Below are 19245 nucleotides of genomic sequence, written 5' to 3' on the forward strand. Positions count from 1 at the left end.
CTCCGGCTACGAAAACAGATGACAGAGGCGGGGGGCCATGCTGTATGACAGCATCCTTGGCTGAGTTGTCAACAAGCAGTGAAGCACTTCCAGGGGGAACAGATAGATTACTTCCCTATGACACGATAATAAGCAAAGGACAGCTGCGGGTGACAACAGTTTTTGTGTAGGTAAGGTAACTTTACGTTACTGTTCGGAGCAGCTTGACGCACGGCGGAGGTGGCATTTGCGTGCAGTGCCGATCTATGCAGGCCGCGAGGAACAGGCATTGTTGAAAATAGCTGACACCAAAAAGATCGATGAGGAATGACCAAATGGTCGAACCGGTGGAGTTTAACGTCTTCAGGGGAGCTACGAGATGCACTAATTACCCCGCATCATTCAATGTGAAGTGGAGGAGGAGCCGAGGCTCGTCGATGACGATTTCTCCATCTGTTATTTGGCCATCAGCCTTGGGAGCTCTCGGCTGAGACGAGTACCTACCTAGTAGACGAGCGGCTGGAAGAAGTTGGTAAGTTCGGATCAGATGATGACTGGTACATCATGATGATAATAATGATGATGCTGCATTCTGCCAGGCCTAATCGCCGATGCTATGCTTTGTAATGCAGCTTCGTTTCGAGATCAAAATAGAGTTGGCCGCGGCCCCACAGTCACCCCCCTTCCCCGCAAAAACTCCAAACTGACGGGCTCGGCGGAGTTCGACAACAACCGTCTCCAACTGACTGTTTTGATATCAGTATATCACGATATACTGTGTAGGTATACCACCAAATACTACGAAATTGTCCCCGTGGGCTCCTGCGATGCTACCTAGCACCAACAAGAAGTACGACCCCTCACCTCATGCACTTCATCAATCCCGTCAGGTCCCTTTTGCGCCGGGTTATCTCCGCGTCGGCAATGACGGCAAGCTCCAAGCTGCTGTTGCTCGACATGGATGTTCAAGTGCTTTTGTTGGTGGGCCAGTGATTGTGCAACTAATTCCTGCATGGAAAGGCGCAAATCGACTTCAACGCCCCCCTGTCAGTCAAGCTTAATCTAAACCGACCACATGCCCACGCTCTTCATCCTTCTATTTCTTGGCTCCCACCTTCAACTGAGCCGCAGGAGTCCAGCATGAGACTTTGCATGTTCCATCTTCCCTCACCCCCATTTAGACAAAATGGATGAAAAGGCCGCCCGCCAAAGCCGAGAGCAATCGACATCAGCGCCAGCCACGCTCGCCGCCGAACCGCCATCCTCGGGCTCTAGTGCTTCCTCGGTGGCTCACAAGAGGGAAGCAACTTCTTCTCCAGTTGGATTACCTCCTCAAAAATCATTCGACTCTGGAGATGATGGGCAAAGCCGCGCCATCCATCCCGATATCGACCATGAAGAGGCAGAAGCAGCGGATCCTGGCCATGAGCTTGATGTCGAACTTGGTAGAGTAAGTCCACCTCACCGCCTTGTATTATGGTGTTAACCTTCCCAGGCTCATGGCATAGAAGACATCAGGCGCATCGAAACTCGTGGCAGCGTCAAAAGCAAGGTTTCCCGAGTTTTGAGCGTCGTCAGCCGCCGCAAGGCCAAGGAGCGTGAACGAATCCCCTTCGCCCCCGTACCCGTCACCAATCTTGATCAAGGCATTGTTGGCTGGGAAGGTCAGGATGACCCATTGATGCCGCTCAACTTTCCTAACCGCAAGAAATACCTTATCCTCTGCCTGCTCTCAGCCATCACCCTGTTGACACCCTTCGCATCGTCAATTTTGGCCCCGGGTATCACCTATTTGAACCGAGATTTTGAAAATGACAACGAGATTGTGGGCGCCATGACAGTTAGCGTGTATCTGCTTGGCTATACCGTCGGCCCATTGTTCCTGGCGCCGTTGAGTGAAATATATGGGCGGCGGGTTGTTTTGAGTGCCGCAAACTGGTTCTTTTGCGCCTGGCAGATTGGTTGCGCCTTGGCGCCGACGATTGAGTCATTAATAGTGTTTCGATTCCTCGCTGGCGTGGGTGGTGCTGGATGCTTGGTAAGTCTCGACTTGGGAAAAGACGATGGTCGTGCGCTCGTTGCTGATGACTGACTCTTCCCAGACACTCGGGGCAGGCATCATTGCCGACATGTTCAGGACAGATGAAAGAGGATTCGCAATAGGCATTGTAACCTTGGGGCCTTTGATCGGTTGGTGCACGCATTTGGGGTAACGTGGATAGCAACAGGGTTTGGCTAACTTTGTCTCCAGGCCCAACTGTTGGCCCCGTCATTGGTGGCTTCGTATCTCAAACTATCGGGTGGCGCTGGGATTTCTGGATCGTGCTGATCATATCCGTCGTTGTATGCGGGCTTACAGAGCTCTTCAACCAGGAAACGAACCCTCGCGTTTTGATTGAGCGGAAGGTGAAGCGGCTCGCCTCGGAGTCGGGCCGGAAAGATCTGAGGAGCTGTTTTGAGACCGGAGAGCAGATGAGCCAGAAGCGTATTCTTCTCAATGGTCTTGTGCGGCCGACCAAGATGCTCTTCCTGTCACCGCTCGTCTTTTTCGTCTCCATTTACATCGCCTTCACCTATGGTACGCTGTATTTGCTCTTCACCACTATTCCCCTCGTGTTCCAGGAGACTTATGGCTGGAGCATCGGCATAACGGGCCTCATCTACATTTGTCTGGGCATTGGAAACATGTGCGGGTGGGCGGTGGTCACGGCCACCTCAGACAAGGGTGTTGTTCGGCGTACCAAGCAGAACAACGGGGTGTTCGAACCAGAGATGCGTCTTTCGCTGAGTATATGGGCCAGCACGTTGCTGCCCATCACCTTCTTCTGGTACGGCTGGACGACACACTATCACACGCACTGGATCGTGCCAGTTATTGCCCTGTTCCCTTTTTCGTTTGGAATCATTGGAATCTTCATCCCTCTGACGACATACCTCATCGACTGTTATCCAATATACGCTGCATCAGCTATAGCAGCCAACACGGTCGCCCGCAGCTTGGCCGGGATGTTGCTTCCACTTGCCGGGCCATCCATGTACGAGAATCTTGGATTGGGTTGGGGCAATTCATTACTTGGGTTCATCTGTATTCTCATGATTCCCGTACCGCTATTGCTCGGCAGGTATGGGGCAAGGTTGAGAAAGATGGGCCTCCAGTTGTAGACCAGGAATTTTGGGTATCGATATCACTTCGGGCACGGTTCCGCCAAGTTGGCAGATGGCTTCAGCGGTATTGGGTTGCCCTGTTATACATGCCCGTGTTGCATCTCGAGGAGTTTAGGTTACCGGTAGGTTGTTGACATGGCGAGATTTTGTTTTTCTTTTTTGAATTGTAGCTAGCTAGGTAGACATTTGACTTTGAAGGTATAAAGTTTGTTGGGCCATCTCTCTCAAATTTTCATGTCAACATATCATGGGGCCCCGAGAAAAACAGTTACCTGTTGTTTGTTAGGAGCCATACCCATTCTTTTAATCGGTGGCAAAGAAGCATCAATACTTACCCGGCAATGGCAGCGGCAATCTCAGGTGTTCTCGCTTTGGTCATAGCGGTAACAAGGAGAACAAAAACCGGAAATCGAACCGCAGACAACTGCGAGGCGACCCTCTTACATTTCCTGCCGCTTGACAAGATCTGGACTATGATAAAGCGTGCTCCCTGCGATCGAAGCCATGTTTAGCTCAGAATTCTTCGTCCCGTCAAACTGGGTGCGAAGCATCGCGATGGGCTTGACAATCATCGACCACCCACGGACCAGAGTCGTCAAAGGCGATGAGGTTGGACCTCGAACCGCCGAGACTTTTCCGGGATATGATGATGACGACGAGCATGAAGCGGTTGAGACTGTGTTGAGCGGGACACACTCTTCCTTTGCATAAAGACCAACAGCGACACGACCAAAGCATCAAGCACGACAAGCTCAAGTGCATCAGTGCTCCTCCCACCTGCACGATCTTTTGAAGTGCAACGAGATCAACCTGGAAGGTGGGCACCTTATTTGTTCTGAGCAAGGCCGGATCAAAGAACCTTTTGCTGACATGACTTCAAATAGAAGACTTGACAGAATGAACAAGTTGAGTAGCTGATAGACATGGACAAGAATCAACCATGTTCTGCTGGCAGATATACTTTCCATGCGTTGAGCACTGAAGATGAGTCGATCACGGATCAACGGAGACGGAGCGGGCCGTGGACCGGCTACTGGCTGTTGCGTACAGGGGTCCATTACCGACAGCTTAGTGGCCACCAGGGTCATGAGGGACAGCGGATGCAAGGATGGCCCGACACAACGGCCAATAACACACGGCAAAAGGAAAAATACATTCTCCATGCAACCATCACAGCTGCATTGTGGGTGAATTGGGACATCCCGGGAGATGGTTTGATGCCTTTTGGCATTTTATCCCGGTGGGGATTGCAACTGCAGTGCGCCATTTCCCGGAGACATGGCACTAGGTGGAGTGCCCTGAACCCAGACATCGTGGAGACATAAAGTAAACAATTTAACCTCACTTTGGACCGTCAGATGCATCTCAGCTTTGCTACCCCAACTCGCTTTTGATACCCCAAAACTTGCTGCCGGCCATCCACAAAGCCTCAGTACCTACCTACTCCAGGCCGTCGACACCATCTTACAAACACTACACCTTACGGTACTTATCGACACCGTCAACATCTAAAAACACTACCAACGATCAACATGTTTCGCACGAGCCTTTCAAGAACCGCTACCCGTGCAGTACGCACATTGTCTACCTCCGCCACCAAATCATCCTCCATCCCTCTCCGCATCTGCGGGCGTGGGACAGGCACCCAGCAGACCATCACCATCAAAGACAAGCCATACAGCATTCAAACCGATACATACCCTGTTCTCGGTGGCGCTGACTCGGCCCCATCACCAGTGGCCTACAGCCTTGCCTCTCTTACCTCCTGCAACCAAGTAACGGGTGCCAAGGTAGCTGAGGACCACGGCATTAAGCTTGGCCAGTGGAACGTCAGACTCGACGCCGTGCTTCCCACGGACGTACTTATCAAGGGCAAGTGTGAGGGTAACCCCAACTGGGAGAGTGTGAAACTCTTCATCAGAGTCCAGACCAACATTCTAGAGTCTGTAAAGGGAGACAACTTGGAGGCTGATGCGAGGTTTCGTCATTTTGTCAGGGAGGTGGAGAGAAGGTGCCCAATTACACAGCTCTTCAAGAGAAGTGGTGTGCAGTATGAGAGTGAGTGGCTGAATGAAGCTCTTTAAAGAGGTTGGCATGGAAGATTGTTGGTGGGCATTGTACATATATACCCTCGAAGGCAGGGCGGGCTAGGCATTTGTTGGGTTTATTGAGCGGGTCTTGTATCTGGTAGTTTCCTTTCTTGATTTACAGGTATCTCGGCGTTACGAAATCCAATAGCATTTGTTCGCAATATCAAGGGAAAGACATGGACAAAAATCCTTTACATGCACTAGAGCTGATGATCTTTACTGTTCCTACAGAGAAAATCAGCTTACGTTACGTCGCCAAGATGCTGTCACACACATTAGACCTCCGGACATAACGGATTTGGAGTGGTCAGGAAATCCTGCTGCTCAGTGATCAAGGCTTGGGCGCGAGGAACCAACCTGCATTCAAATGCAACTAAGTTGGCAATAGTCGCACTTGTGTTTACAACCGGAACCTACTGAAATCCCAACACTCCCGTCACACTCCTGGGTAGGTATCAGCAATCCTCCACAACTAGAGACGGTCAACAACGATGACGGAACTACAGAACTCAATCATTCAACTTCGCCCGAAGGGGTGGGAAGCAGATCCAGAGCACGAATATTTCAATCTGTCCACACTAGACTACTGTGTTGGACAGGTGTATACCAACTACGCCTTGTTCTTCAAGCTTTCTCCCAACGCGGACAAGTCGAGGATCATATCTACGATCAAAGATGGATTGGAAGTCACCCTGTCCCAGTGCCGTCAGCTGTGCGGCACTCTGCAGGAGCAACCCTCTGGAGGTGGCGACCTTTGTTTTCACAAGACCAGAGACAGCACGGTCGAACTTCACGTTCAGTTTCTCGACACCGCCGAATGGAAGCCCGAAGGAGAGTATCAGACGTTCGGATCACTGGAAGCACAGCATTTCGCCTCAAGAGCGCTGGGAAACATGAAAACCTGGTGTGTTTCGCCTATGACATATGGCGAGAAGCCCGAAGCACAGCCATCCAGCCATCCCAAATGTGCCGCCTTCAAAATCACTTTCATCCCAGGGGGCTTCGTGCTCATGATGCACCATCATCACTACGCCAACGACATCATGGGTTGGGCGGGAGAGTTGCACCAACTGGCCGAGAACTGTGCCACCATTTGGGCCAACCCTAGCGCCCCGGCCTTGCCTCCTTGGGATCCATCCTGCCTCGACCTGTCCAGAATTACTGCGCCGAACGTACCCGAAGACAAGAAGATTGATGGCCCAGCCTCACCCCTCCGCCATCCTGATCACAAAAAGGCTCAATGGCTGCTGTTCCATCTGTCCAAGACCAAAACTGCCGCTTTGAAGCAACTCGCCAGTCCGAAAGATGGCAGCTATTACGTGTCCAGCTATGATGCCTACAATGCTCTCATATGGAGACTCCTAACTAAACACCGCCTCGCATTCTTCGCCGATGATGTTCCTTCTAATACCCCCATGGTATGGGGAGAAGCAGTTGACATGCGTCGCCGCTTCACCAACCCACCTATCGCGCCCCGCACTCAGGGCAACGTTGTCTACGTGGCTCTTAGCAGCCAGTCACCACCCGAGCTCAAGCCTTTGGCTGCTTCTGAGGTCGCCTCAGACGCATCATTGGAGAAGCTGGCGTGGTACATCCGTCAGTTGACAAACTCTGTCACCCAAGAGTCTCTTGCTGCTGCATTGAATGGCATCGCGCCCATCCGGGACAAGACGGCCCTGTTTCTGCGCGTGGACTCACTCCCACCGCTGAGTATCTTCGTCACAGAATGGCGAGACACTCGTCCTTGTGATGCAGACTTTGGTTTCGGCAAGCCGCATGCATTCAGGTTCCCGTTTGACACAGTCACCAATGGCCTGGTTGTGGTTTACCCGGTCCGAGGGAATGGGCCTTGCGGGGATGATGAAGGGAATGAGTTCAGCATTGCGGTCGAGATGGGAATAAAAGACAGCCTACTGGCAGATGAGGAGTGGAACAGCTGGTTTGACTTTAGAGGAGTAGATGCTGATGATATGCAGAGGGACTGATGTCAAGGTAACGCGCACGGGCCATATTCTTTACCCCTGAATGCCCCCGATTTTCACAAACACGGGTGTTTCTTTGTTCACGTTGCAAGTTAACAAATTAGCTGTGAATACATACTATGAATCGCTTTTGACCAAAACCAACCCGCAGTTTAAGCATCTTCGAGATGTAAATGGAGTATATCTTTTCCGGATCATGCTTTCCGTCGCCGGCCCGCCGGCTGATTGACCATTCCCCCTGAGTGACCCTTCACGCGCGTGCTCAACTGTATGTTTTGCAATAACACCTTACTCACTAGCCCTTCTTCCACCAAGATGTAAGACGCTCTTTATACCGTCCAATACCGCGGAATGAGATGTGTCGCTAGAGCTTGAGCTTGCGCTCCACATGCTACCTCGCCGTCTCTCGGTGCTTTCTGAGGACGTGCCCATAGAGGAAGCCACTATCCTGGCTTCTGTATAAGACCCTGCATATTTGTCAGTATTGAATGATGGCACTGGATGGGATAGCTTTAGCGAGCATGGGATATCATACGGATATTTCCTGCGCCTCCCCTACCAAAAGACCACCGACGTTCCCGAGGTTCTTGACTCGTGTGCCCGATGAAATGCATCCTGTGGAATGTGTGTCGCTTCAAGGTTGGCTTGCAGCATATCATGTGCATCGGTAGGCATTCTTGGGCTTTATAATTCTTGGCTTTCAGGATGACTTCATAGGAGCACACGAACGAGCCCGAGCACTTTTGATAAGGTCCGACATTGCCATTGGCCCCCCGAGATATTTGTGGTCATTACTGTCCATCACTGATGTCGATCTCTGGCGGAGATAACCGTGTCTCAGTCGCAGTGTGGGGTGGCACTGTCTGGGGAAGCCACAGTGACGTACACAAAAACCCACTGCCCGTTAAATCCGTTCGCGGTTACACTTGTTGATATTCGTCAAATTTGAAAATTCAAGGTTACGATTGCGATCTTGGTGTTTGGGGCTTCCAATCCTTCAAAGTGAGGTAATTCCAGCGTAGCATTTCTCTGGTGTATTTAACTAGCAGTGTACATCTCTCATCACCAGTCTTGAACTTCACGGGCAGTATATACCCGACTTCTGAACTTATCCGAGAATCATACCTTGAAGGAGCTGACCTCAGTAGAGATACCTATTGCCCCTGCCATCCTGGTTGGCTTCAGGTACCGCAACCTGCATCCAGGGTTTATCCATGGGTCAACTCCATGCACCCAAAGACCCTGAGCTCCACATCACAAAGGGAAGAAAAAAAAAGAGAAAGGAAAAAAGAACAAAACTATGATGAGAGGGGCGAGATTCGAACTCGCGCCCCTTTCGAGACTACGGAATTCTGAAGGGAATTTGGATCAAGGTATTTCACCTTAACGTAGCGCCTTAGACCGCTCGGCCACCCTCCCACTTTTGATGGTATTCCCCGACAGAAATCCGGACCCTAGAACACCTCTGCACCTTTGAACATGGCAATGTTCAGACTCTCTTTGTCAGCCTAACTTCGAGTCCCTCCTGCCTGACAAAAAAACTGTTGATGACTTTCCACTCCTTCGCCCCGTCAGCTGGCTCAACATTGTAAAGCAACGCTAATGTTGCGAGGCCTTTATAGATTTGCATCAGCGCCAAATTCTTTCCAAGACACATTCTGCTCCCAGCACCGAAAGTCAAGTCTGCGCTGTTCATCATCTGCAGCCTTTCTTGGTATCTGGTCTCATTCTCTCCGCCAGCCCTCAGCCACCTTTCAGGCTTGAACTCGTCCACATTTTCACCCCAGATTTGCTTGTTCCGAGAAAGGACATAAGGGTTCATGGCCACTGCTGTACCCTCTGGCAGGTAGTGCCCCGAAGGCAATGTGAAACCTCCTTTGGGAACATGTCTCTCCAATCCTAGCGCAATGCCCGGCAAAATTCTCATGCTCTCCCTTACCAACCCCTCCAGGTATGGCACACTCCTAGCATCTCTGTAACTGACTGGGCACTTTTCTCCGTTGATTCCAGCTTTCTCTAGTTCTTCTCTCAACTTTTTCCACCTCCCTTCTGCCATCATCGAGTAGTAGATAGCAGTCTTGATGATACTCGAGGTGGTGTCTGCCCCTGCAATCATGTTGCTCAGAGTATATCTGACGACCATGGCGTCATCCACCACCTCTGGCCATTTTTGACGGGCTTCAAGAAACATATCCAGATAGTCTGCATCTCTGCTCTTCTGCTCTGTGCCTTGATCTTCCTGGAATCGCTTCATGATATGCCATACACTCAGTCCGACGATGTGATTGAAGCTCGGCGGTCCGATTCTCATGATTCTGTTCTTGTCAAAGACATAATCAAGCCAAGGGATTGATGTTATGAAAGCAAAGTAGTCGAGCGTTTTATCTGCTGTCAAAAGCGTCCCGTCAAAGTCTTTGCCCTCGCGCAGGTACCCGAGCGGCTGGGAAAATGTGACGTTCCCGATGACGTCCCAAGTGTCTATCTTTGGGTCAGCTACAAAGGTCATTTCACGCGGCATGTTCAAGGGCTATTAGCTTAGCAAGGACTTACAGTAGACGATCCACTTCCCCAGATCAATCCCCCCTTGCCCATCATTGCCACTGACCTTTTTGTCCAACTCATGACATAGCATATCGACCACTTCATCCATCTTGCTTTCTACTCCGGCCACCGCGGCGGCGGAGTAATACTTGGCCACTGGTCTCTTCCATTTGGCATGCAACTCTGGGTCAATTTGACTGAACAGGTTGTACATGATCTCCCCCGTCTCCTTGACTCGCGTGCTGCTAGAGAGGTAGAACCCTGTCTTTTTCCACTCGGCTTTTTGTTTTGTAGTCGTCCCAAAGACAAGTTTTATCAGCTCGGGGTAGTCAATATCGACGGTGTTGGGGCCAATTCGAACGACGGGACCGTATGTTTTGTGCAATCGAGTGATGCGGAGATGGAAAGACCCGCGGGTGGTATGGTAGAGGCGGTAGAGGTTAGTATAGCCTGTTATCTCACTTGTCGGTACGACTTTCAGGAGGACAAGACGATCTAGAGCAACAGGGGTAGGACTAGGACTTACGGGCCAGAAATGGACCAGGAATTGATCGGAGAGGTGATAGGAGATGCGGAACAACAAAGTATCCTAACAGTGTGAGGACCAGAGTGGCTATGACCAGCAAGTTTGCGGTCAGAGAGACAGAGGTGCCATTGATGGACGTTGAAACCATAAAAGTCCAGTCATCAAGACCACGGACCGTCATTTTGGATGACATTGGCTTCGACGAGACGTTCTTGGAGACTGGGTTTTGCTTGGCAAGGTTTTGGTTTGGCCACAAAGTCCCTTACTGGGTCAAAAGGTTCTAATAACTTTTTTTTCAAGCTCCCATTACCCACGGCTCCTCATAAGAGCAGCCTGAAACACCCACCTAGTAGGGACCGCATACCACCTTATCAAATGCCGGTCTATCTTTATGCTGTCTGACCACCACGTTAATGTTACACCAATGGTTTTCTCTACCACAATTCAGGTTACACAACAGCATTTCAACTACCAACATGTCAACGTGCAGAGAATTGACGCTCGTGCATTGCATCGATCAAATCAACATGGCATGGCAACCAGTCCCAGTCCTTGCAGGCTGCCTCGGCGTCAATAGTCAATGCAGGTTGCTGGAGACAGCCCACGCTGAATGTGTCTAATCCTTGGCAGATATCAGTCCATACCTGTCTCGCCATGACAAGGTTTCACGCAAAGTTGACTGTTCCCCGCATTGATTACCACACTGGATTAGAGGGAGACAGGGTTCTTAAATCTTGTCAATAAACCAGTATATTGATTGATATATCCTACTCCATATGTACATTTCTCCTTCCAATATGCGCAATTCAAGTTCCAGATAACAAGGTGAGCTCCACACCAGCCTCAATTTGCGCCTAGCTTCGATGTCCTAGCCATGTGTGAGGGTCAGGCAAGTGACTGCCATTTCACTTCATGTTCAACAGCAGGTATCTAAGACCGGCCCAGGTCTCGACACCGCTGGGAACGATCTGGCTAGCAGGGAGAACGAAGCCGTTGGCACCAGTGTCACGAAGCTCGGCGGTGAATGTGTACTCAGAGCCGCCCACATCGTTGGCCCAGTCGACACTGCTACCGGTGGCCTTGTAGATGGTGCTGCAGATAGGTCCGGAGGTAAACCTGGTGCCGTAAACGGCCTGGATAGCCGAGGCAGCGCCAGCAGCAAGGGACACAAGCTCGGTATGCTTAGCAGCTCTGGCAGTGCAGGAGTATCCGTAAGCTGAGTAAGAAGTTGTTAGCTTCGATTGACACTGTGGTTCCATCAAGGGCAGAACGTACGGGTCATGAACAGCTGAGAGTAAGCATGCCAGTCAATGAAGAGCTTCAAGCCCTGGCTGGACTTGACGCTGCGGATGAAGTTGGCCAAGTTGGTAGTCTCGGGGGCATCAGAGGCGGCTCTTCCCTTGTAGTCCTCGGCGCAGGGGTTAGTGGAAGCACCGCCAGTAACGGACCACTGGAAGTTCCAGTTACGGTTGATGTCACGGCCAATGCAAGTGCTGCCAGTGTTGGATTGACGGTTCTTGCGCCACAGACGAGTGTTGGTCTGGGTGAAGACGAAGCCGTCAGGGTTAACAACGGGGAAGACGTAGAAGTCGTACTTGTCGACGAAGCTCTTGATCTCGGCGTCGGTGTCGTACTTGGTCAGGAGGTTGAAGGCCAGGTACTCGTTGACCATGGTGGTGATCCACTCGCGTGCGTGGACGGTGCTGTGGAAGATGACAGCAGGCTTTTTGCCCTTCCCGGAGCTTCCCCAGAAGTGAATACCTGTGATAGGTCTTCCCTCGTTGGAGTTGCCTGACGTGACGATGGCCGAGCGGGTTGGGTAGGTGGCCTGGAGATCCCGCAGGAACTGGAGATGGTCGTTGTACGAATGGTATGAGTTGAACCACGTAGCGTTGGCAGAACCAACTGGGGGTTGATGTTAGTACAAGATACAACTCTTCAAGGGTGGTACAAAGATGGCGTACCTGCATATGCAGAGAAGTTGGACTCCTCCTCAATAGAAGCAGCCAAGTCCTCGTGCATGGTAGTGACCTCCATGCCGGCGACAGCCGCCTCGAACTCGGCCACTTTGGATGGTGGGACAACAATATCGGCGAGAGCGCCAGGGGCCTTGGGTGCCTTCCATGTCTCGAGCTCTAGCTGCTCGATGATCTTGGAGACCTTGTTGACCTGGTTCTTGACAGCGACACGGAAGACCTTGTATCCATCGTAGGCGGTGACAGCGGGTCTGACCTGGCGTTCGGGGACAGCAGCCGCCGAGGCGAGGGCCAGGAGAGTGGAAAAAGCGAAAACCGACTTCATCTTGAAGAGCTGGGAACTTGCGTCTTGACCGTGGAGTTCCTGGAGAAGCTCTTTTCCTCGAGCGATTCCGGTGAGACCTGGCTGCTTTATAGCTTCCTGGAATGACCGTGGGTTGGAGGTAGTACCCATGAGTGGTTACCTGCCTGTGGCATGGGATGAACACACCTAGGAGGAGTGGCACTGCCTCGGGTGGACATGACCAACGACGTGACCATGGGCCAGATAACCTTCCCTTTTCGGCCGAATAGCGATGCGGAGGTGGGCCAAGTCTGGATGCTTGTCACCTTCCCGGGATGACGCACGATGCAACAGTCTGGGGTTGCAAAAGCCGATCCCGCATTATACCCGCTTGCCCCTAGCCAATGTGCTTTTAACAATCAGCTCGGCATTGTGCTGGGCGATCTCGCTCTGCCTGCGACCAGGGGCTTTGGCCAGATGCCGAACCAGGATTGTCGCCCCGAGGCCGACAAGACCACCTTCCACAACTGGGTCAGCTTCGCGCCTATGCTTCATTGCCTTGTTCTAGAACAATGCATATGATCTTGTGAGAATGTTATACAGCCAAAGCGCCTGGGGCGAGGCAATGACACTATTGGCGGTGTGCGCGTACAGAAAGGCAGGTTCGTCCTACCGTTGAGCTGTTTATTTGCTATTGATAATCTTGATTGGGAAAGTCATTAAGCAATATCAAAACCGTTATCTTGGCCCCTGCCCACTCGCAACAACCAACACCAAACGTGGGGATGTGGGGGGTGGCTACAATCATAATACACGATCGGCTGGAGTCAAAAAAGCTTCGCTGTTGCTCCCCGCCCCCCTCCCTTCCCCCCCCGGACCTGCAGTCAATGAACAAAGCTTGGCTTTACAACTGGTCCAGCCCTGTTTAGATTTCCATGCTTTGCCCCTTCTTGGCGCACATCCCTCCCGCTTGTTCTGCATCTGTCGAGCACTGAGTGTGACTGTTTAAAGAGTATTAAGCCAACGATCAGACTTCCATCCCTGCTCACCGGCGTTGTCCAGGTCGAAGGTACGGTTCTCGTCTACCGTCATTTGACTGTATGAGCCCATGCAAATCCTGCATCAGTTCTGTCGCAGTATCTAGCTGACAGTTAGCAAGCTCGGCGAACTCAGCGGGGGTGGAAAGAGTTAGGAGGTTTGTGGAGTAGGTGTGATTCATCTTGTTGTGGTTGTTGTTGCTGCTGTGGCTGGTGGTGGTGGTGATGGTGGTGGTGCCGTTACTGCTATTGCCAGACATCTTTTCTGGGGAGGGAAAAAGGTTGAAGGTAGAGGTAGGTATGGTAAGAGGAAGAAAGTCTTGGTCGGCGATTGAGTTGTTATAAAGGTATGATGGAGAGAATGATGATGAGACAGTGATAGGATTCCAGGTATATATCTATTTAGTAGTAAGACAGTAGTGGTACGCGCTCCTTATATAGTCGCAACAGGAAAAAAATGAAACAACACGTTCCACATTATCTCTCTAAGAACGCAGGCCTTGTTCATGAAAGGCTTTCCTTATTCAACAAACAACCTCTTTCGTATGGAAAATAATTCTGATTTCCAGAAACCTACAGAGGCTTTGAAGATTCTGAAAGTTCAGTGGTTCACCATAAAATGAGGTACACATTTGTGGAGCATGACGATCTGGCCTTTTGTCATAGAGGGAGTGTTCGAGCACTTACTCATACCTAGGCAGCGACCCACAAGAACAATTATACACTGTCAAAGTGACCGGAGACGTTTTGTTGTACTATCATTACCTTAGGCAGCATTCAGTTACGATGCCATTCAAAAGCTGGGGAGATAGCTCCACAGTGATGACTCATGGGACGCTGAGGTATTAGTTGTTTCAAGTTCCTGAATTGAATCGAAGCTTCTAAAGATTGAGATTGGAATGGCTGCCTAGAGGTACCTTAAGCCAAGAAGCTTCCAATGTAGTCTCTTTTGCCAACTGGAACGCCTTTGCTCCTGAGAATGGCATACGCCGTGTTGAGATGGAAGAAGAAGTTGGGGATTCCCTGGTTGAGGACTGAGTCTCTGCTGACAATCTTGATGGTTGTTGGCCCCAAAGCACTATGTTTTTCAAAATTAACAATGTGTCCTTTGTTACAAGCTCCGCCACGATGGGTCGGGTGGACTCACAGATCGACAGTTTCATCGGCTTTGGCGTCAATAGCAGCAGCATCGGCCTCCTTGATCACCTGCCTCGCCTTCTCAATGCGGGCATACAAATCGGCAAATGTCTTCTCTCCATCTTCCCAAGGCTGATCAGCCTTCCCTTGGGACCGGGTGAGGGTTTTGCGGACAGTGTTGGTAGCATTCTGAACTTGAAAGGTCAGGGGGAGCATGTCATCGATGAGCCTGGCATTGATGTACTCGGCATTGGCGTCGAGGCCCTGTGATGCAGCATATTCTTCGGCCTTCTGGAGAATATGAACGAGTGTGGAGAGACCCTTGGAAAAGGTAGAAATAGTAATGGAAGAGAGAGTGAGAGACATGGCGGTTTGTGCACTGCTCGTGACGAGGAAGAAAAGATGATGATAAGGTAGGTTGAGTGGTAGTGTATATGGCAATCTGCGCTGAGGGTAGAGGATTGGTATGAGAAGTTTTCAGAGCTTTTGACAGAGGAAACAAAGACGTGTTTATACTTCTGGTTAGGTTCTTCTCGCTCTCTCAGGTCGCACAACCAGGGCCCTGCATCACCTCGCATTATTAATGTATTCTACCCAATGGTGTGCTTTTAGTTTCTGAAGCGGGATGTGTCAACTGGAATTACAAATCCACGTTACGTGTGGCTCGTGAACAATTATTCAGCTCGACTTTAGCAGCTGCTGTCCAGGGAACGTGACAATCACCTCGATGCCAGTGCTTGGCTGTCCGTCATCGGATCAACTATCAGAACTTGGAAGACGCCAGAAGAACCGAGACTCCTTGCTGCCAGTTGAAATGCACCGAATAGGACGAGAGGCGGGTTCCTTGCAGGTTGTTGTGGTGTAGCTGGTGTTGCAATTGATACCAAAAGGATGTCGTGATGTGGGGTACAGCATTTGCAACACAATGGCGGGTTATGGCCGCCGAGCCGGAACCGGGGTTTGCCGGCATTATCGCCGAACCACACAATTATTTTCGGTATGGTCAAAATATCACGAATTCCGCAGCCGGCATGTCGTCATGTCACAGATCATGTACTCCCAATACTGAGAATGAATCTTGTATGATTTTTGAACTACTTAGGTACTACACCGTAACCGCTCTTTGCACTGTGGATTGTAATCCTTCTCCCATCTGCGCACCAAATGGCCTCAGTTCGGCATGTATGGGCCAAGATTCTTGTAGAAGGCGCATCTGTCCCCACGGTAAGCCTCCCAAGTGTTGGCGTTCTGAACTGAAATGGCATTCTTGATGCCCGGACCCTCATACTGGGGATAGGACCCCACCAACGGAAGCTCAACAGTAGCGAGAGTCCCGCCGGTTGTGTTGAAGTTGACAAACTGGGGCGCGTTCTGGTTCCAAACAGGCCAGTTGGATGCGGGGTGGTATGCGCTAGGAGACGCAGAGGAGGCTCCGTTCGCAATCGTGTTGGCGATGGATGGGTTTCCACCGACGATAAAGTTGCCCCAGGCCTTGCGGAACGCGAGGGTAATGTCGCTGGGGAGGCTGGAGGTGCTGGGTCCAAAGGCTGCGTTGATATCGGCTCCGTGGTAGGCAAAAGGAACAGAGAACTGATACAGCCAGGAAGACTTGCCCGGGTTGCCCGAGTAAGCATCGGCGAGCCAGTACGCAGGGCATGCAAATGTGGCCTCGGCGTAGATATTGTTGCCTCTCTGCTTCTGGCCGACGCCGTCGGGGCTGGTGTTGATGGCGTTGAAGCCGCCGGTGTTGAGACCATCAGTCTCAAACCTGGGACCGGAAGCAGAGCTCAGCGCCGAGTTGGGATTGATGGCCAGGATGCTGTTCAGCTGGGCCGAAGTGAGGTTGGGGAACCAGAGAGCCATCCAGGCGAGGAGGTCGGCCTGAGTCTCGATCGCATCGGGCCCAGGCACAAAGAGGGGTCCCTCATGAGCGTTGTAACCCACGAGGAGCTTGTTGCCGTTGACCCTCTTGGCGGTGAGCTGTGCAGTGGGACGGTTCTTGATGTACACGCCATCAGTCACAGGCCAGAAGCCCCAACTTCCCTGGGTTGACGACGCAGTGACTGAAAGCGAAGCAAGCTCGAGGTCGGCAGCGCTCTTGCTAAGCAGGCAAGAAAAAACGCTGCCGGAGGAAGGGCAGCCGGCAGCGGCGGAGAAGGCATAATATCTGCTGGTAGGGATAGCATCGTTGAAGTTGGGCTGGTAAGGCAGGTAGGGAGACTGAGCAAGTCCCTTGTCGAACAAAAGAGAGCCGAGGTCACCGTTGACAGCCAATGCGTGGTGCATAACGGAGCCAGCACCGGCGGACTGCCCGGCGATAGTAACCTTGGAAGGATCACCACCAAATTTGCAGATGTGGAGCTTGACCCAGGCCAAAGCAAGAGCCTGGTCAAGATGACCGGCATTAACAACACCATTGTCCTTAACCTCCTGGGAGGACAGGTAACCAAAGGCACCAAGCTTTTTGAGCATGTATGTCAGTAACCACTTTTCCAAAGTACAAAGCACGATGTTGTACGAGGGGATGCACAACTTACACGATAGTTGATAGAAACACCAATGAAAGTCTTCCCATTGTCGTTGATAAGCTGGGTCAGATCTTGCGAACTATCACCATACCCATAGCCTCCGCCGTGGATCCAAACCACGACTGGAAGCTTGGTGGCATTGGCAGGGGCGACCACATTGAGGAAGAGGCAATCTTCGCTACCAGGGGGCCCAAGGAAAGAGCCAAGTGCTGTACGCGGAGTGTGTTGATAGCATGTGTTGCCAAAGGCGTCGGCATCAGTGACCGGCGCAGATGGGGCCAGAGCAGGGAAACGGGGAGGCTGCCATCTCAGACTTCCCGTGGGAGCCTGCGAGTATCGGATGCTAAGGTATTCTTGTCAGCAGAGAGGTCAGGAAAGAGGAATTTGCTATGTCTCGAACTTACCCCTTCCAGTGATTCAGAGCAGATGCCGAGTCGTAGTAGCCCCTGTACTTGGCATAGCCAGTGTCCACGACCAAGGTCGATTCTTGAGCGCACTGGGGCGCACGGATTTGATGATCGTTGTAGGCTGCAGTCAGTTCGGCAACAAGATTATCCACAAACTCGGTGGCGGCATCTGTAGTGCGTGCGGCGACTTTGGAGCTGGGCAAGGCAGAAGAAAGCGAGGAGCCTGCGAGGAGCAGGCCCATCCACTGTTTGATGGCCATCGTGACTAGGGATGACGATGTTGGCAAGATGGTCCTGGTTGCCAAAGTGAAAGCAGAAGAGAGGAGGCCATCGTGACTTTAAATATCAGAAATGCCATGGCCCTCTGCCTGCCAGCCGGAACTATGGTGTCCCAAGCAAGTGCACAATGACAGCGGATAAACTGGGGTGAAGTCAAAAAAAAGTTAGCGGATACTACGCTGTATAGCCCAGCTCCATCGCTAAGGCGTAGCGTACCCCATCATATTCCAGGCAGTCGCTTTTCTCTGCCATCTTATGGGCGCGGAGTTTTGTAGAGGGCAGCGCCGGCTCCATTTGTACAGCTTCCCAAGACCATAGGTGTCAATAAAGTCATGACGGTGTGGTTTCCGTGACAGAAAACACCTGCGGCAAATCGGGCAGCTTTCCCGGTTGCGGGATGGTGCGGGATGCTATTGGTCGTCCGCGAGTGTTCTGTGTCTCCAGCGGTGACGGCAGTGGATGGGTTCTCTTCCCCCTGCCTTAGTAAGGAATCAAATGTCGCCTGATTGATGGGTGGTTGAAGAATGTCTTGGTAGGCAACGTGCTATGTGGAGAAGTATTGTACAATATGCATGGACTGTTGGCAAGACACGGCACAGAATCAATCGACCGACCACTGGACCACCAAGGCGGGACCAACGCTGGCACCCTATGGCATGGTTTTTGTTGTTGGGAGCCGGGTTGCATTGCAGAATGCAGACCCTTCTCTTGAGATGGGTTCCAGACAGAAGAAGGTTGTTTCCCTTCCACCGAACTTGAGCCACATCAGGACTTGAAATTCTCTAGCGCAATTGTGAACGGGTCCTCGGTGTTTTCATTCGCGATATGTGCAGAGGGGCAAGATGTCAAAGCGAACCCCAGATCCACCGCATCTCCGCATTCTAACGGGAATCGGATAGGCGCAACACGGCAGCGCTCACCATGCCAAGGTCCGGGGACCAACCTCAACCTCGCCTGATTCGGCTTGAGAAGCCCGCAGAAGACAAACAAAAGTGATGAAGCTCCAGTCAAGCACCATTTGACCCGCTCGTACAAGGTGGTGTATCGTGTGTTTAGGTTTGCGAAGGGGGTCCTCAGGTAGGTATTGTCTTTGATTGGTAGGTAGGTAGGTAGGTAGGTAGGTGGGTGGGTAAGCACATCGTTGACCGAAGAATTGGAGACTCCTACTTCACTGGCGGACCTCAAGTGTATCAAAAGAGCGGTTGACTTCCTACCTATCTTCAATCGCCTTCATGAAATTTAAGGTCTTTCAAGACCCAAGGTCCACCTCGAAAGGGCCTTGACTACCAAGCTCATGGTTCCAACCACCAACGTG

At 51.5% G+C, this 19245-nt stretch overlaps 7 protein-coding genes and 1 non-coding gene across 8 annotated transcripts; 4 read left to right on the top strand and 4 right to left on the bottom strand.

Annotated features, from left to right (window-relative positions):
- Nucleotides 1-669: 669 nt before the first annotated feature.
- On the top strand, nucleotides 670-3402 carry QC762_704880 (uncharacterized protein). The gene is made up of 5 exons (XM_062893342.1): nucleotides 670-1429; nucleotides 1475-2017; nucleotides 2082-2169; nucleotides 2231-2709; nucleotides 2781-3402. The coding sequence occupies exons 1-5, from the start codon at nucleotides 1166-1168 to the stop codon at nucleotides 3276-3278; spliced, it is 1872 nt and encodes a 623-aa protein (XP_062738784.1). The 5' UTR covers nucleotides 670-1165; the 3' UTR covers nucleotides 3279-3402.
- A 929-nt stretch (nucleotides 3403-4331) lies between these two features.
- Nucleotides 4332-5527, top strand: QC762_704870 (uncharacterized protein; the record flags this gene model as incomplete). The annotated part of the gene is made up of 2 exons (XM_062893341.1): nucleotides 4332-5202; nucleotides 5466-5527. Exons 1-2 carry the CDS (start codon nucleotides 4677-4679, stop codon nucleotides 5525-5527), a joined length of 588 nt encoding a protein of 195 aa, XP_062738785.1. The 5' UTR covers nucleotides 4332-4676.
- A 198-nt stretch (nucleotides 5528-5725) lies between these two features.
- On the top strand, nucleotides 5726-7219 carry QC762_704860 (uncharacterized protein; the record flags this gene model as incomplete). Its single annotated transcript, XM_062893340.1, has 1 exon — nucleotides 5726-7219. The coding sequence occupies one exon, from the start codon at nucleotides 5726-5728 to the stop codon at nucleotides 7217-7219; it is 1494 nt and encodes a 497-aa protein (XP_062738786.1).
- Nucleotides 7220-8198: 979 nt separating this feature from the next.
- QC762_704850 (uncharacterized protein) lies at nucleotides 8199-10589 on the bottom strand. The gene is made up of 3 exons (XM_062893339.1): nucleotides 10284-10589; nucleotides 9767-10207; nucleotides 8199-9694 (listed from the first exon to the last, which is right to left on the bottom strand). The coding sequence occupies exons 1-3, from the start codon at nucleotides 10474-10476 to the stop codon at nucleotides 8706-8708; spliced, it is 1623 nt and encodes a 540-aa protein (XP_062738787.1). The 5' UTR covers nucleotides 10477-10589; the 3' UTR covers nucleotides 8199-8705.
- QC762_0103590 lies at nucleotides 8521-8635 on the top strand. The gene has a single exon. It is a non-coding gene; the product is annotated as a tRNA-Leu (tRNA).
- A 407-nt stretch (nucleotides 10590-10996) lies between the features above and the next one.
- QC762_704840 (uncharacterized protein) lies at nucleotides 10997-13032 on the bottom strand. The gene is made up of 3 exons (XM_062893338.1): nucleotides 12248-13032; nucleotides 11559-12188; nucleotides 10997-11499 (listed from the first exon to the last, which is right to left on the bottom strand). Exons 1-3 carry the CDS (start codon nucleotides 12711-12713, stop codon nucleotides 11189-11191), a joined length of 1407 nt encoding a protein of 468 aa, XP_062738788.1. The 5' UTR covers nucleotides 12714-13032; the 3' UTR covers nucleotides 10997-11188.
- A 219-nt stretch (nucleotides 13033-13251) lies between these two features.
- On the bottom strand, nucleotides 13252-15249 carry QC762_704830 (uncharacterized protein). Its single transcript, XM_062893337.1, has 2 exons — nucleotides 14727-15249; nucleotides 13252-14657 (listed from the first exon to the last, which is right to left on the bottom strand). The coding sequence occupies exons 1-2, from the start codon at nucleotides 15080-15082 to the stop codon at nucleotides 14498-14500; spliced, it is 516 nt and encodes a 171-aa protein (XP_062738789.1). The 5' UTR covers nucleotides 15083-15249; the 3' UTR covers nucleotides 13252-14497.
- A 532-nt stretch (nucleotides 15250-15781) lies between these two features.
- Nucleotides 15782-17911, bottom strand: QC762_704820 (uncharacterized protein; the record flags this gene model as incomplete). The annotated part of the gene is made up of 3 exons (XM_062893336.1): nucleotides 15782-17176; nucleotides 17254-17587; nucleotides 17649-17911. 3 exons carry the CDS (start codon nucleotides 17909-17911, stop codon nucleotides 15887-15889), a joined length of 1887 nt encoding a protein of 628 aa, XP_062738790.1. The 3' UTR covers nucleotides 15782-15886.
- Between the last annotated feature and the right edge of the window lie 1334 nt (nucleotides 17912-19245).

The sequence above is a fragment of the Podospora pseudocomata genome, chromosome 7, assembly GCF_035222375.1.
Source record: "Podospora pseudocomata strain CBS 415.72m chromosome 7, whole genome shotgun sequence".
NCBI classification, from domain to species: Eukaryota; Fungi; Ascomycota; class Sordariomycetes; order Sordariales; family Podosporaceae; genus Podospora; species Podospora pseudocomata.

Coding starts and splice junctions, on each gene's coding strand:
- QC762_704880 (XM_062893342.1), top strand. CDS start 1,166: ATGGATGAAAAGGCCGCCCGCCAAAGCCGAGAGCAATCGACATCAGCG. Junction 2,018..2,081: donor TGGGTGGTGCTGGATGCTTG/GTAAGTCTCGAC, acceptor GACTCTTCCCAG/ACACTCGGGGCAGGCATCAT. Junction 2,170..2,230: donor AACCTTGGGGCCTTTGATCG/GTTGGTGCACGC, acceptor CTTTGTCTCCAG/GCCCAACTGTTGGCCCCGTC.
- QC762_704850 (XM_062893339.1), bottom strand. CDS start 10,476: ATGTCATCCAAAATGACGGTCCGTGGTCTTGATGACTGGACTTTTATG. Junction 10,208..10,283: donor TCCTGGTCCATTTCTGGCCC/GTAAGTCCTAGT, acceptor GTGAGATAACAG/GCTATACTAACCTCTACCGC. Junction 9,695..9,766: donor GGGGAAGTGGATCGTCTACT/GTAAGTCCTTGC, acceptor ACCCAAAGATAG/ACACTTGGGACGTCATCGGG.
- QC762_704840 (XM_062893338.1), bottom strand. CDS start 12,713: ATGGGTACTACCTCCAACCCACGGTCATTCCAGGAAGCTATAAAGCAG. Junction 12,189..12,247: donor CAACTTCTCTGCATATGCAG/GTACGCCATCTT, acceptor ATCAACCCCCAG/TTGGTTCTGCCAACGCTACG. Junction 11,500..11,558: donor CTCTCAGCTGTTCATGACCC/GTACGTTCTGCC, acceptor CTTCTTACTCAG/CTTACGGATACTCCTGCACT.
- QC762_704830 (XM_062893337.1), bottom strand. CDS start 15,082: ATGTCTCTCACTCTCTCTTCCATTACTATTTCTACCTTTTCCAAGGGT. Junction 14,658..14,726: donor GCCGATGAAACTGTCGATCT/GTGAGTCCACCC, acceptor TGAAAAACATAG/TGCTTTGGGGCCAACAACCA.